Genomic DNA, 12,142 nt, shown 5'->3' on the forward strand with positions numbered 1-12,142 from the left:
CAGCTCCTCTGCTTCCTCAATAAATAGCAGTGAAGGCCTAGAACACTTTTCCCTTCTTCACAGGGTGCTGCCTGGGGACTGTCTGCCCACCCCAGGGGATGCACCCACCCCTCTAGGCCTGGGGCAAGGTGAGGGGTTAGTGGGGGTGAGGGGCAGCCCAAGGTGGGGGACTTTGGGGAATGCCCGTGCTGCTGGGGTGTGGGTAAGGGGTGCTCTGGGGGATGTCTGGAGGCAAACAATGAGAAGGAGCCCTGGGACAGGATCTGGCCATGCTGGGTAGGGCTGGGGTGATGTTCAGCCCTATCCAGTGGAGAGGGGGGGCAATGGGACTGGGCTCCAGCAGGAGATGGTGCCTTTGGCCTTGGGGACCCTGAGGTATGTTGGGAGGGGAAGATGTTTCCTGCTGGGTGTGAGGGGTCCCCCTCAGCAGTCTGGGAAGAGGAGATGGTGGGTGTCATGCCAGGGGGTTCCCCTGCCCCAGAGCCCTGGGATGGTGTTAATTCCTGGCCTGTATGTAGGGTTGATCCCAGGGTAGGATGGGTGGTAATATCAGATGCTGATGTACCCACCAGCCTCCTCAGCTTTAATCCTCTCGCAGGAGGAAAACTTGCTTTTCCCCCTGGCAGCCCCTAGAGTGCTGGCACTGTGCCTACCCCTGTTTGGCTTGACAACCCCAGTGGGATGGGCTGGGGAGACCAAGCAAGGCAGACCCCCATCATCCCCAGTGGGGCACAGGGAACACGACTGGGGCAGCCCCAGGCAGGGAAGCAGATGTGAGGGGAGGGCAGTGTCTGGCTGTTTGCAGCTGGGCAGTAGCCAGGAGTGACTCCAGCTCTGTCCCAGCAGCTGTGGCAGCAGTGTGGTGCCAGCAGGAGTGGGATGGGGGGGAGAAAAAGCCCTTTTAGTCCTCAAAGGCCAGCAGCTTGGCTGGACCCTGGCTGGGGAGCAGGGTGTCGGGGGCTGTGTGCTGCCCAGGGAAACGCAGCTGGAGTGAAATCCCCCTGGGATGCTGCTGTGCTGCACAGTCAGGCCACATGCTGTGGGGAAAGGAGGGGGGAGTTTGCTGAAATCATGGGTGAGAAGGGCTGTACATCTCCTGCCCTGCTTTGCTCAACTCTGTGCCTCAGTTTTCCCAGCCCTTCCCCAGCACCTGGGGTGCCTCCTTGGACTTCGTGCCACCCCTGCACTGTTCTAGCGCTGACTCAGATTCAGCCAGCATGAATTTCCCAGAGCTTACATTTTAGGTACCATCTATTTTTAGGATGCCCAACCTGCAGCAAAGACAAGGAGCAGCTGCCGGCTTGAGAAGTCAGCGTGAGAAGCAAGGATTAAAAAAAACCCCAGCAACCCAAGCCTCTGCACTTCTGGGAACCTCACATCCATGCTGAGACTCAAGGAGACATGAACCACATCAGGGCAGAGGCACCCCCAGCATGGGTGTCCCCAAGCTGGATATGAGCTGGGAACTGATGTTCTTGTTGCATGCAACCATGCTGCTGTTGCCATGGGCTGATGATGTGCATGTCCCTGCTGTGGCAGAGCATGGCCCTTTCCTTATGAGCCCTACCAGCTCTCTTCAAGTTCTCGGCCCCATTATATTTTAACTGCTGCCTCGTTAATTTTTAAGGAACCTCTCTGCATGCAGGAGCTCTTGCAGCATCGCCCTGTGCTGGTTTATGAGGTGCCCAGCCTGGGGAACGTTTCTGGGCAAACACTAAGGAGGAGAGTGAAGAACCAGAGCATCCCTGGGCTGGAATTCTCCATGACAGCTCCTGTGTGTGTTTTCGATCCCAGCTAAGGGATGGGTTTGCCTGTGGGTGGGTTGGGTGCTGGGGCAAGAGCCGGCTGCCAAGAGGGGTGTCCATGGGGTGCTGGTCCTCCCCTATCCTTTAGCATCCCTAAGGATGGATAGAGACCTCCCTGTCTGTGGCTCTCCATCCTACAGAGGAGGCAATTTGGGAGCAGAGATGCTGCATCTGGGGATGATATCATCCACCTACTCTTATATTTCTCCCCCCTCCCCGGTAGCCGGGCGTCCCCCCCCCGCCGCAGCGCGGCGGGGGGGGGACGCCCGGCTACCGGGGAGGGGGGGGAGGAGGGACGCTGACATCACCGCCGGAGCTCGGCGGGGCCGAGCCGGCTCCGCTCCCGTTCTCCGCTCCCGCCGGGGCAGCCGCCGCACCCGGTAAGGCTTTGGGGGAGGTGGGGGAAGCGGGAGGGCTGTAGGTGGCGGATGGACGGAGGGACAGCCGGATAGACGAACGGCCCCGCGGTTGTTGCTCATCATCCATCCATCCATCTCTCCTCCACGGGGGTCCTACGGGAAGATGGGGGGGGGGGGGGGCGGGCAGCAGCATAGCCTTTTTCCCCCTGGGAAAGATGTGTGTGTTGGAGGATTATTTAAAAATGCACCAAAAAAAAAAAAAAAAAAAAAAAACAAAAAAACCAAAAAACCAAAACAAACACCCCAACAAAATCTGAAAATCCTGTATCTTCATCCACCGGCTCGGTGCAGCAACGCCAGGCTGGAGCTGCCAGCGGGGATCTGCGTGCAGGCGGGAGGTTTCTCGGCACATATGTCTATTTTAAAAGCCCGTGGTGTGATCTCTTGCCCTACTTTCCAGACTCTTGCCGGTACTTTCCTTGCGTGCAGCAGCCGAGCCTTGCTGGCGGGAGCTCCCCGGGAAGCTGGAGCTGAGCGAGCCACTGGGCTCTCCCTGGCGTCGGGTGGGTGGGATGGGGGACAGGGCCGTGAGTTTGGGGGTCGAGACAGAGGTTTGGTTGGTAACACACTGCCTTTCTCTCTGGCAGAGAGAGGGAGGTCCCCTGTGCCATGTGGATGAGACCAGGCTGAGAAGAGGAGGGTGTGGTTGTACCCAGCACCCCAATTATTCTTGTTTGCCCCGGCAATGAAAAGGCTCCCTACCCACACCTGAGCCAACCCTGCCAAGCTCGAGGCACCAGTGTGGCTCCACAAAGATTTTCGGGCTGGAGGGGTCAGGAGCCACTCTCCAGCATTGAGATTTTCCAACACTGACATTTTATTCTGCGTGCGCAGGTAAGGGAGCGCTCCCATCCCTGCTGCGTTGCTCCAGCCCGGCCATACCTACCCCGTGCAGACACCCCATACCTCTGATGCCTGGCTGGATTTGGGCAGCGTGACCCACGGCACATCATTGCCATGGCTTCCTCGGACGGGCTGCAGTACCGGGCTCTCTACGAGTACCAGAAGGACCGGGAGGAGGACCTGGCACTGTGCCCTGGGGACGTGCTGACGGTCAGCAGGGCCGGGCTGCTCAACGACCCTGATTACAAGGACGGGGACGAGCGCAGCCCCCAGGGTTGGCTCCACGGCCTCAACGAGCGCACCAAGGAGCGCGGTGACTTCCCCGGCACCTACGTGGAGTACCTGGGCCCTGCACGCATCGTTGCCGCTGCTGCCAAGGCCAGGCCACGGCCCTTGCCCCCACCACCAGCTGGGACCCCCACACCCTGGGGTGAGTGCTGGGGGAGCGGGAAGGTGGAAGCCCCCGGGGGGGGTGTACCCTGCAAGATGGTGAGGGTGGCATGGAGCCCAGGAGGGATGGTTGCTTTTGGGATGGCTTGCTGGTGATCCACCCTTGGGATGGGGATACAGCCCCAGGAGGAGGAGCTGCCCTGGGAATTACTTGCCCTGGTGTGTCAAGGCAGCCGCAGGAGGGGCACAGGGTGCCTGGGGTATCCCCCCCCCAGGCAAACACGCTGCAGGGATTGCTCTTCTCCAACACCCCAGGCTGGCTGCTGGGCTGGCGTGGGATGGCCGAGGGGGTCCACGTCTGAGAGCACAGGAGAAGATGCAGAAGCCCCATCCCCGCGCCGCAGGGAGGAGCGGAAATCCCCATGGCAGTCCCTGGGGACCTTTTCTTGCAACTGCTCTTCTCTCCCCCACTGCGGCACCCGATTCTGGCTGCTCTCGGTGCCCGGGCGAGCGCTGGCACCCACCCAGCTCCCGGCCTCACCGTCCCTTTGTGCAAGCTGGGACAAGGGACAGTCTGGGCATGCGATGGGGTCAGTCTCCGGGGGGGGCTCCTCCATCTCCAGGGGCTGCAGCACAGCGCTGAGGGGAATATTTGGCATGGCCCTTCCTGGCATGGGGACTCCGGCCATTTCTCTGCTGCGATCTGCTGAGCTCGTGAAGCCGCTCTGCCCTCACCACTTACCATGGCCGGTGCGTCGGGGCTGGGAGGGATCTCACAGCAGTTGCATAATGTACCCAAGCTTAAAAAAAAAAAAACAACCTAAAGAAACCCCACTTCCACCAGGCATGACCCAGTGACCCCAGCCAAAGCCGTGGTGCTCTCCTTCTCTGGGATGCCATGGAGGAGACATGGCTGTCCGTGTGGGCCTGGGAGAGCAGCGCCGCCTTTAAGCCGCAGCTGCCCAAAACCAGCCCGGCATCACCAGCACCCTCCTCACCTGGTTTGGGACCAAGGTGCAGATGTGGTAACTGGAGAGGCCATTTCCCTCCTGGGCTGGTGGGGGTGTTAGAGGGGCACCCACTGGCAAGGAGCCCATCCCTCTCCAGGATACAGTTCAAGGCCCCCTTGCCACTGTGATTTAAGTGGGTGGGGAGCACCCAGCCCCTGGGCTGAGCATGGCAGGACTCAGCTGGTGTTGGGCAACTCCTTCCCCTGACGCCATCCACCACCACCTATGGGGTTTGCTGTGCGGATCCTGCCGCTCAGCCCCCCCCCAATGGTGCAGCAGGGATGCTGAGAACCCCCTTTGCCTCCCATCACCGAAACAGGAGTGCTCCTCCCTGACCGATGCCTCGAGTGCGCCAAGGCAGATGCTGTCCTGGGTCAGTGAGCAGCTCTGTGCTGCCATCACAGGGAGGAGGAGGTTGCTTTTTGGGGGTGACCCACCCCCTTCCCGGCCTGGCACATGAGGAGCCCTCTGTCCCTGGCTGTGTGGCGGGCAGAGCCCTAGCAAACCCAGTGCTGTAGTGTGGACAATTTGGGTCAGACAGAAGTGGACCCAAAGGTTTTCCAGCCCCATTCACCAGGATTTTTAGAGATGGGAGAGTATGGAACCACCCTCTTGTTTCTGCCCCTGCTGCCCATCACTGCTGCCTTCGGGCCTGCCCCACTGCGGGAGTGGTATGGGCTCCCCCCCAGGGCTGGGAGGTGTGCCTGGGGACCCCTGCCCGCGGGTGCCAGGGACGTGGCCATGCCCCACAGATCCAGGCACGGCCCCAGCAGCAAGCGCAGCCTGGCCGCTACAGCAGGTCTCGGTGCAGGAGCTCCAGCCCTTCACGCGCTTGGGCAAGAGGATAACAACTTAAATTAAAAAAAAAAAAAAAGTAAAACTGAGATTTTTATTTTTTTTAATAGGGAAAAATCCATGAAAACCAGATTTTGGGGGTAGATTGGGAAGGGTGCTGCCATCTGCAGGACATGCTCTGGCCATGGCCTTGTGTCCAGCCCCACTGCCCAGGGGGACATTGGGTGCTGCCTCCCCGGTGCTGTGCTGTGGGGTGCCCCTCCATGGGGTGCCTCCCCTGAAGCGATATTGGGGTGCATGGGTGCCTTGGCAGGAGACAGTCATGGCCCATGACCACGTCTTTCTGCAGCAGCAGAGCAGCATGTACTGTTCTATGTCGCTCTAAACCCAAACCTCCCAGCTGGCGGGATTTCTCTTAGAGTAAAAAATTTCCGACATACTCTAGAAAAAGAAGGGACTTTTTTTTTTTTTTTTTTTTTTTTAAATTATTCCCATACTGTTTCCATTCCCAGATGGAGGTTTTGAGGGATATTTGTTTTGGCTTGCCCAAATGCTTATTTTTCTGCGACAGCGGCATACCACCCTGCGTGCCCTCGGTGCCCACTGAGCCCCAGTGCTGGCCAGGGACCCTGAGCAGGATGAAGCCCTGGGGGGAGCCCTGCATGGGAGAGAGATGTTGTGTTTCCCAGCCGTACCCCAGAGCCAAGGCTGGTTCTGCAGGGAGGAATGGTCTTTTTTTTTTTTTTAATTAAATAATATCCTAAAAATGGTTCTGCAGTGGATCCAAGTCCCTGGAGGACTTCCCAGGAGCTCAGTGGCTGTTTTGCCCCTGCCTGGTTGTCCTGGGCAGCATCACTGCTGCAAGGCATCACCTCCACTTCACCCGGGGTCGGAGCCAAGCGATGTGTCAGGATGCTGGGGTCCAGCCTGGCACCCTGAAGGGAGAGCATGGGCCAAAGCTCCAACCTGAGCTTGGGGCTATTCCTGCTGTTTCCAGCAAGGAGAAACAGATGGTTGTTTTTTGCCGTTGCTTCCTTTCCCCAAGCTATTGCCTTGGAGGCCAAAACCCAGTTTTCCCTAATTAAAAAACCACCTGTGTGGTGGGGACATTTTCCATGGGCTCCCAACTGCCTATTTTGCTTTAAACCCTGCAATCTTCCCCAATTTCACCCAACACATCCCCATCAGGCAGTGGAGGGGACCCTGTGGCCAGGCTTGGGGGTCAGAGCCATGCCTGGGGACCAGATCAGCCACCTACGAGCAGGAGGTTGGATCCCTCCTCGCTCTCCAGGGAGCACCAGGGCATCACCGTGGCAAAGATGAGAGCCTGGATCTACCCGTTGCAGCCAGGTTGTGTTTTTGCAAAAGGTCAAAGGCAGGGTGGTCCTGTCCACAGCTGCCTTTTTTTTTTTTTTTTTCCCCCATTCCTTAAAACCATTATGTGTTTATTGGCTTCACACGAGCTCCCTGCCTTCTGTCAAGCAGCAAAAACCAAAGACAGAATGAATCTAATGCTGGAGTTGGCCTGGCTGGAGCGTGCCTCGCTGGGGGGGGAAAGTCACACTCGGGCTTTATTTAATTTGCTACAATTTTTTAAAATTTATTTACACCAGAACAAATCTGCTCACCACATAAAACAGGCAGAAGAGCTCTTGACACATCAGCCTTTCCAGATGCTATCCATGTCCCAGTGGTCACGCATGGCTCTGATGTGCTGCAGCTGGTGGCAGCTCCCTGTTCCTGCCTACCCCCTGCCTGCTGCCTTCCCGGGGGGGGGGTCCAAGGCCACTAACGAGAGAGTGTCAGAGTCTCTGTCAGGCATAACCCCACAGCTGGAGGGATTTATCAGCCAGGGTGAGATGGATGGATGGATGGATGGATGGATGGATGGATGGATGGATGGATGGAGCGAGCCCTGGGGTGAGAAGAGCCGCTCTCACCCCTGCCAGGGGAGTTGTTCCTGCCTGGGAGGGTCTGGGGTGAGGTGTCCTTGGTATAGAGCCCAGGAGCCAGCAGTACCTGGGGATTTATGCCATGGGAAGCCTGGCCCATGTTTGGCTGAAGGGCTCCTCAAGGGCCGGTGGAGTTCTACTCCAACCAATGTGGGCAGCTGAGTCCTCCCTGGGCTTGTGCTCAATCCTGTTGTAGACACTAAAGAATCCAAGTGAGTGAGAGCTGCAGGGAGCCATGTCCATGCTGGGTAGGGATGTGCCCCCCTCCAGCTCCTGCCTGGTGCCACTAAGGGCTGCGTGTGATGAGAGGGCACAGTTCTCAGTCCTGCGGGGAGAGGGCTGGGGAACGGCTTCCGGCCCGAAGGAGCTCCACGCTCAGGGAGGGATGCTCCCCGCAGCAGGGCACGTGCCCGAGCAGGTCTTTGCATCTCAGCAAGTGGCTGAGCCCCCAACAGTGACTCTTACTGCAAAAAGATGATAAAATAAGGGAGAAGTTTTCCAAAATCAGATGCATGTGAGCCAAAGTGTTGGTTGTGGCTGTGCCAAAGCAGCAGCTTGAGCCTGTCCTGGGGCAGCTGAAGACAGAGGCTGGAATTCCCGCAGGCAGGAATTTCCAAGCCTCTTTTCCCCATCTTTCTTTCACAGGGCTCCCTGGGCAGGCAGAACTCGCCGAGCAGCCCACCCTCCCCGAGCAGGCGCTGCAGACTGTGGCCAGGCTCATCGAGGCGCTGGAAAAACAAGGTACGGGCAGCCGCAGCATCTGTCTGCAGGGTGTACGTGGGTGCACACGCGCAGCCACCCGCTCTGCCCGTGTTTGGAGATGCCCCAAGAGCATCACTAGAGCCAAACCTCTCCCCACGCACCCTGGTACCCACGCAGGGTGGGCAGGGTGAGGGAGCCTGGCGATCTCAGTCTCTGCCCGCTGCCATCGCGTTGGAGGCAGGATTTGGGGCTCAGGACTGACCCCTCTCTCCTGGCTGCTCCCCAGGTCTTGACAGCGAGGTACTCTACAGATCCACCCCTGGCGTGCTGGGGGATGCTGAGCTGAAGCAGGCTCTTCTGGCAGGTAAGTCCCAGCGCCGCGTCCCTCCCCGTGTCCCTGGGCAGGAAAGGGGCTGTGGAGGGGATGCTGCCAGGCGAGCGATGCTGCCCGGGCACAGTGGGGATGGGTTACTGGCTCTGACCTCGTTATAGCTGTAATTACAGCTCTGTAAGGCCCTGTTTGCATGCGAGCCTCCCCCCCCTCTGCTCCCCCCAATATCCCAGTGTGATGCTGCCAAGAGGGATGTAGGCAGAGGGTTGGGGCCCTTCACTAGAAGCTCTATTTTTTTTAGGGCAAAAAATACTTTGTTTTGCAAAACTTTAGGGTTTCTATTTGAGAAGCAGGGCAGGGAGAAAGCCTCTTGTGGGTGTGACAGGAAAAAGGGGAAGAAAAAGCTCATTTTTTTAGGAGAATGGGAAGCGTTTTGCAGGACTGGGGGGACACAAGCAGGGTGGGGAGGAGGGAAAACCCCTGAATTCACGGCTGGGATGGCACGGAGGCGTTGGGGATGTGGTGGATCCAGTGCGCCACTCAGATCTGGAGCTGGGGGGGCAGAAAGCCTGCGTCGAGCATCTCCATCCTCCCGGCCGCGGTGCCCAGAGGGCGGCACTGTGGCACCAGGCACGGTCCAGCCCCGCACAGTCCGGTTCTGGCACCGTGTCCCCCCCGCCTGCCCTTGGGCCCAGCATCCCGGGAGCTGCCGGCCGGGGCCCGCGGCATGGCACAGCGGGGGGGGGACGGCAGCTCTGCCAGCACCGGGAGCCGGCAGCAGCCGGGCCGTGTTGCTGGGGAGAAGGACTGTGATGAAATCGCTATATTAAGTAACATGACCTCATCGCTTCCTCCGCACACCGGGAGACAAGTCTCCGCCGGGCGGGGGACTGGGCTGCGGAGAAGGAAGGGATGCAGGAGAGGAGATGTCGGGGGTGCCGTGGCTGCTCAATCCCCGCTGCCCAAGGAGGGCTCTGCTCCCCCAGGGATGATGGGGGGCACAGCACACCCCACTACCCTGCTCTCCTCCCCTTGCGTAAGCTGCAGCCTGGGGATGGAGGAGCAGTGGGGTGTCCTTTTGCATGGCCTTGTCCCCCCAGCCCAAATTTCCCAGCTGCTCTCCAGAGGAGGTGAAGGCATCTGGAGATCATTCCCCATGGCCTCAGCTGCCCTGGGCATTGATGCCCAGGCTGGGCAGGGACAGGGACAACAGCATGCGAAGGATGCTATTTTCCCAAGCACACAGGAGTTACGGGTCCTCTATCCTCCCCACGCAGCTGGTGCAGCATCCCTGGCAGGCACAGGGCTCCCCGGCAGCACCGCAGTGGTCACTACCGAAATCCTGCCCAGCCTCAGGAGACTCCCCCAGCCCAGGGGCAAAATCCACTGGCTTTGCCGGAGCCTGGGCTGGAGCTCTGAGCAGCTGCTGGGTCCGTCTGGGTTTTCACCTCCCACTGCAGGACCCAGCACCGGGCAGGGAAATGCCATCATGGTTTTCAAACTGTTTGAAAGCCCTGAAAAATCCCCAACAGCCCTGAGTGACTTGATGCTCCCAAGTCCCCAGGCTCTTCTGGGATCTAAACAAGGTCTTTTATTTGGCATCTCAGGGGGCCTCGCGTGCTTGGCAACACTGAGCTGGGCGAAGCCAGAGCTCCCCAGAGCTGGCTGGAGAGGGTAGGACATGTCACACGTTTGCTAGCTCTCAGCTGAAGGTGCTGATGCTCAGCCCTGCCAGAGGGATGCTCTGCAAACAGGATGGGGATGATGTTGCTGCCAGGGCCAAGCATCCCGGCAGAGCCCAGGCTTGGCAGCCTGCTCTCTCCGCAGCCTCCTGCAGACCAGAGACCCAGCAGTGCTTCCCCAGGGCCCTGCTGGAGCCCAAACCGGGCTGGGGAGGCCAGCCATCTCGGCTTTGGCTGCTATACAGGCCCTTTCATTGCATTTGGTGGAGTAAAACATCCCTGCCAAAAAATGGGAGTTTACATGCCCCATGCACGAGGTGAGGGTCGCGTTTCTCTTCCTCCCACACCCCTGACGGTCCATCCCCCCAGCACCCCGTCTCTGCCAGCAGCCTGCCTGCAAAAGTCAAGCTCCATCTTGGGGAACAGGGAGAAACCAGAGCCAGGGCTGGTGGCTGAACCACATTTCAGCTGGGGGCAAAACTGGGTTCCCACTGGGAGTTTCAGCTTCCCTGCGAATACCCAAATCACGCTGGTGTTTGGCAGTGGTGGCAGGAAAACTGCTAGAGAGTGTAAGGAAAAAGGAGCAGGGGCTGGAAAAGTTCAGGTGTTGGCTTTCTAACCCCCAAATATTAATGTGTTGGAGAAAACAGGGTGTATTCTACACCAAAAGAGCATCTGAACTTCCGGGGGGGGGGAAGGAGGAGGAGGAGGTTTCTCTGGGGACAAGGAGCCATGCAGGTCAGAGTGGTCCTGGCTGTCCCAGGGACTCCGTGGGCATCATGTCCCTGTGGCCGGGCAGCACAGGCACCCGTTTGAGTGGTGCTGATTGAACCCTTTCCCCATCCCTGGCTCTTTCACAGCCCTTACCCATGGGGGGAACCTAGCCTGACTGGGCAGCCCCCAAGCCAAACATCACCCAGGCTTTGGGATGAAGGTTTCCCATCCTCGTGGAGCTGCGGCAGCATTGGGCACGGCACACTTGGACGCAGCGCGGCTCCTGTCCCCATCCTGGTGCTGGTAACACCCTGCAGGATGGTGACATCTGTGCACCAAACTTAGTGTGTCCATGTTGGATGATGCAAGAAAAATTATTTATAGGGAAAAAACCATAAAAATGAAAGACAGAGCTCATCGATAAAGGGGGGAGCAGTGAAGTGAAAGCCTCCTCTGCCACCCAGCTGAGATGCCACCAGGGCCAGCAGGTGAAGCAGAGACTGAAGGGTTGTTGGGCTCGCAGCTGGCTAATGCTGGCTTCAGAGGAGAATTAATTTTTAGGACACTCGATGCTCAATTCAGACCCTTATGCCCTGAGAGGCAAGCAGGGCCATGCGGCATCGCTGAACACGGGAGTCAGAGTCACGTGGCAGCACCAAAAAAGGGACTTAAAAAAAAGCCGCATCCCCATGGGCGGCCGGGAGGACTCACCGAAGGGTTGCAGGCAATCAGCCAGCTGGGAGCCCTGCTGCTGCAGCAGGGGAAGAGTTACGGGCAGAAAAAGAAGAAGAAGAAAGTAGAGCTTTAAGAGGCAGTGGCAGGGTGCAGCACTCGCCTCGGCTGCCCCCAGTGCTCCCTGCAGTGCCCGGCTGCAGGGCTGCTTCATGGCCTGGGGGCATCTCTGTGCCTGTTGTGCCTGGCGTCACACACTGACCCTGAGGGTTTCCAGTCCCCAGCACTCCCGCTGTCCCCTGTGTGTGGCTCAGGGGCTGTTTGGAGCACAGAGGATGGGGCAAATCACCTGCAAAGGCCCCAGTGCCTGTGGACTCGAGGTGTACGAGCCCTTCGGAGCTGAGGGACCTGAGCTGGGGGAGGCTTGGCATGGGGATGGCTGCAAAGTCCTGCGTATAGTGGCCAGGCAGCACTTTGCCACCACTGGGTAGGGATGGTCTGCATCTTCATCCCTCTTCCCTGGTGGGGAACGGGGCACAGAGACCCTGCAGGATCCCCCCCACCCTGTGGCTCCATATGGCTCAGACGGGGCTGAACCCATCCAGGATGGTGGCAAAGCACTGAAACCTCCCACGTTTTGGATAACCCCTGCCCCAATCTGGGCTACGGTGTCCAGCCACAGACTCAAATACTGAGACCCTTCCCCAGATGCACAGGCAGCATGGGGGAAAAGCCTCTGCCAGTGGCAGGGCCAGGCAGGAGCTGCTTGCACCCTGGGGTGCCGGGGCGAATCCGGCAGCAGCACGAGGCGGATTGGAGCCGGTGTT

At 59.0% G+C, this 12,142-nt stretch overlaps 1 protein-coding gene across 1 annotated transcript in view; it reads left to right on the plus strand.

Moving 5' to 3' along the window:
* Nucleotides 1–2,085: 2,085 nt before the first annotated feature.
* Nucleotides 2,086–12,142, plus strand: part of PIK3R3 (phosphoinositide-3-kinase regulatory subunit 3) — an 83,023-nt gene continuing 72,966 nt past the window's right edge. The window contains exons 1-4 of the mRNA XM_075759519.1: nucleotides 2,086–2,185; nucleotides 2,812–3,497; nucleotides 7,860–7,955; nucleotides 8,203–8,280. Of these exons, the coding sequence (XP_075615634.1) occupies nucleotides 3,182–3,497; nucleotides 7,860–7,955; nucleotides 8,203–8,280 (490 nt within the window). The 5' untranslated portion in view covers nucleotides 2,086–2,185; nucleotides 2,812–3,181. The remainder of the gene's footprint in view (nucleotides 2,186–2,811; nucleotides 3,498–7,859; nucleotides 7,956–8,202; nucleotides 8,281–12,142) is intronic.

Source organism: Balearica regulorum, chromosome 8, assembly GCF_011004875.1.
Source record: "Balearica regulorum gibbericeps isolate bBalReg1 chromosome 8, bBalReg1.pri, whole genome shotgun sequence".
Lineage (NCBI taxonomy): Eukaryota > Metazoa > Chordata > Aves > Gruiformes > Gruidae > Balearica > Balearica regulorum.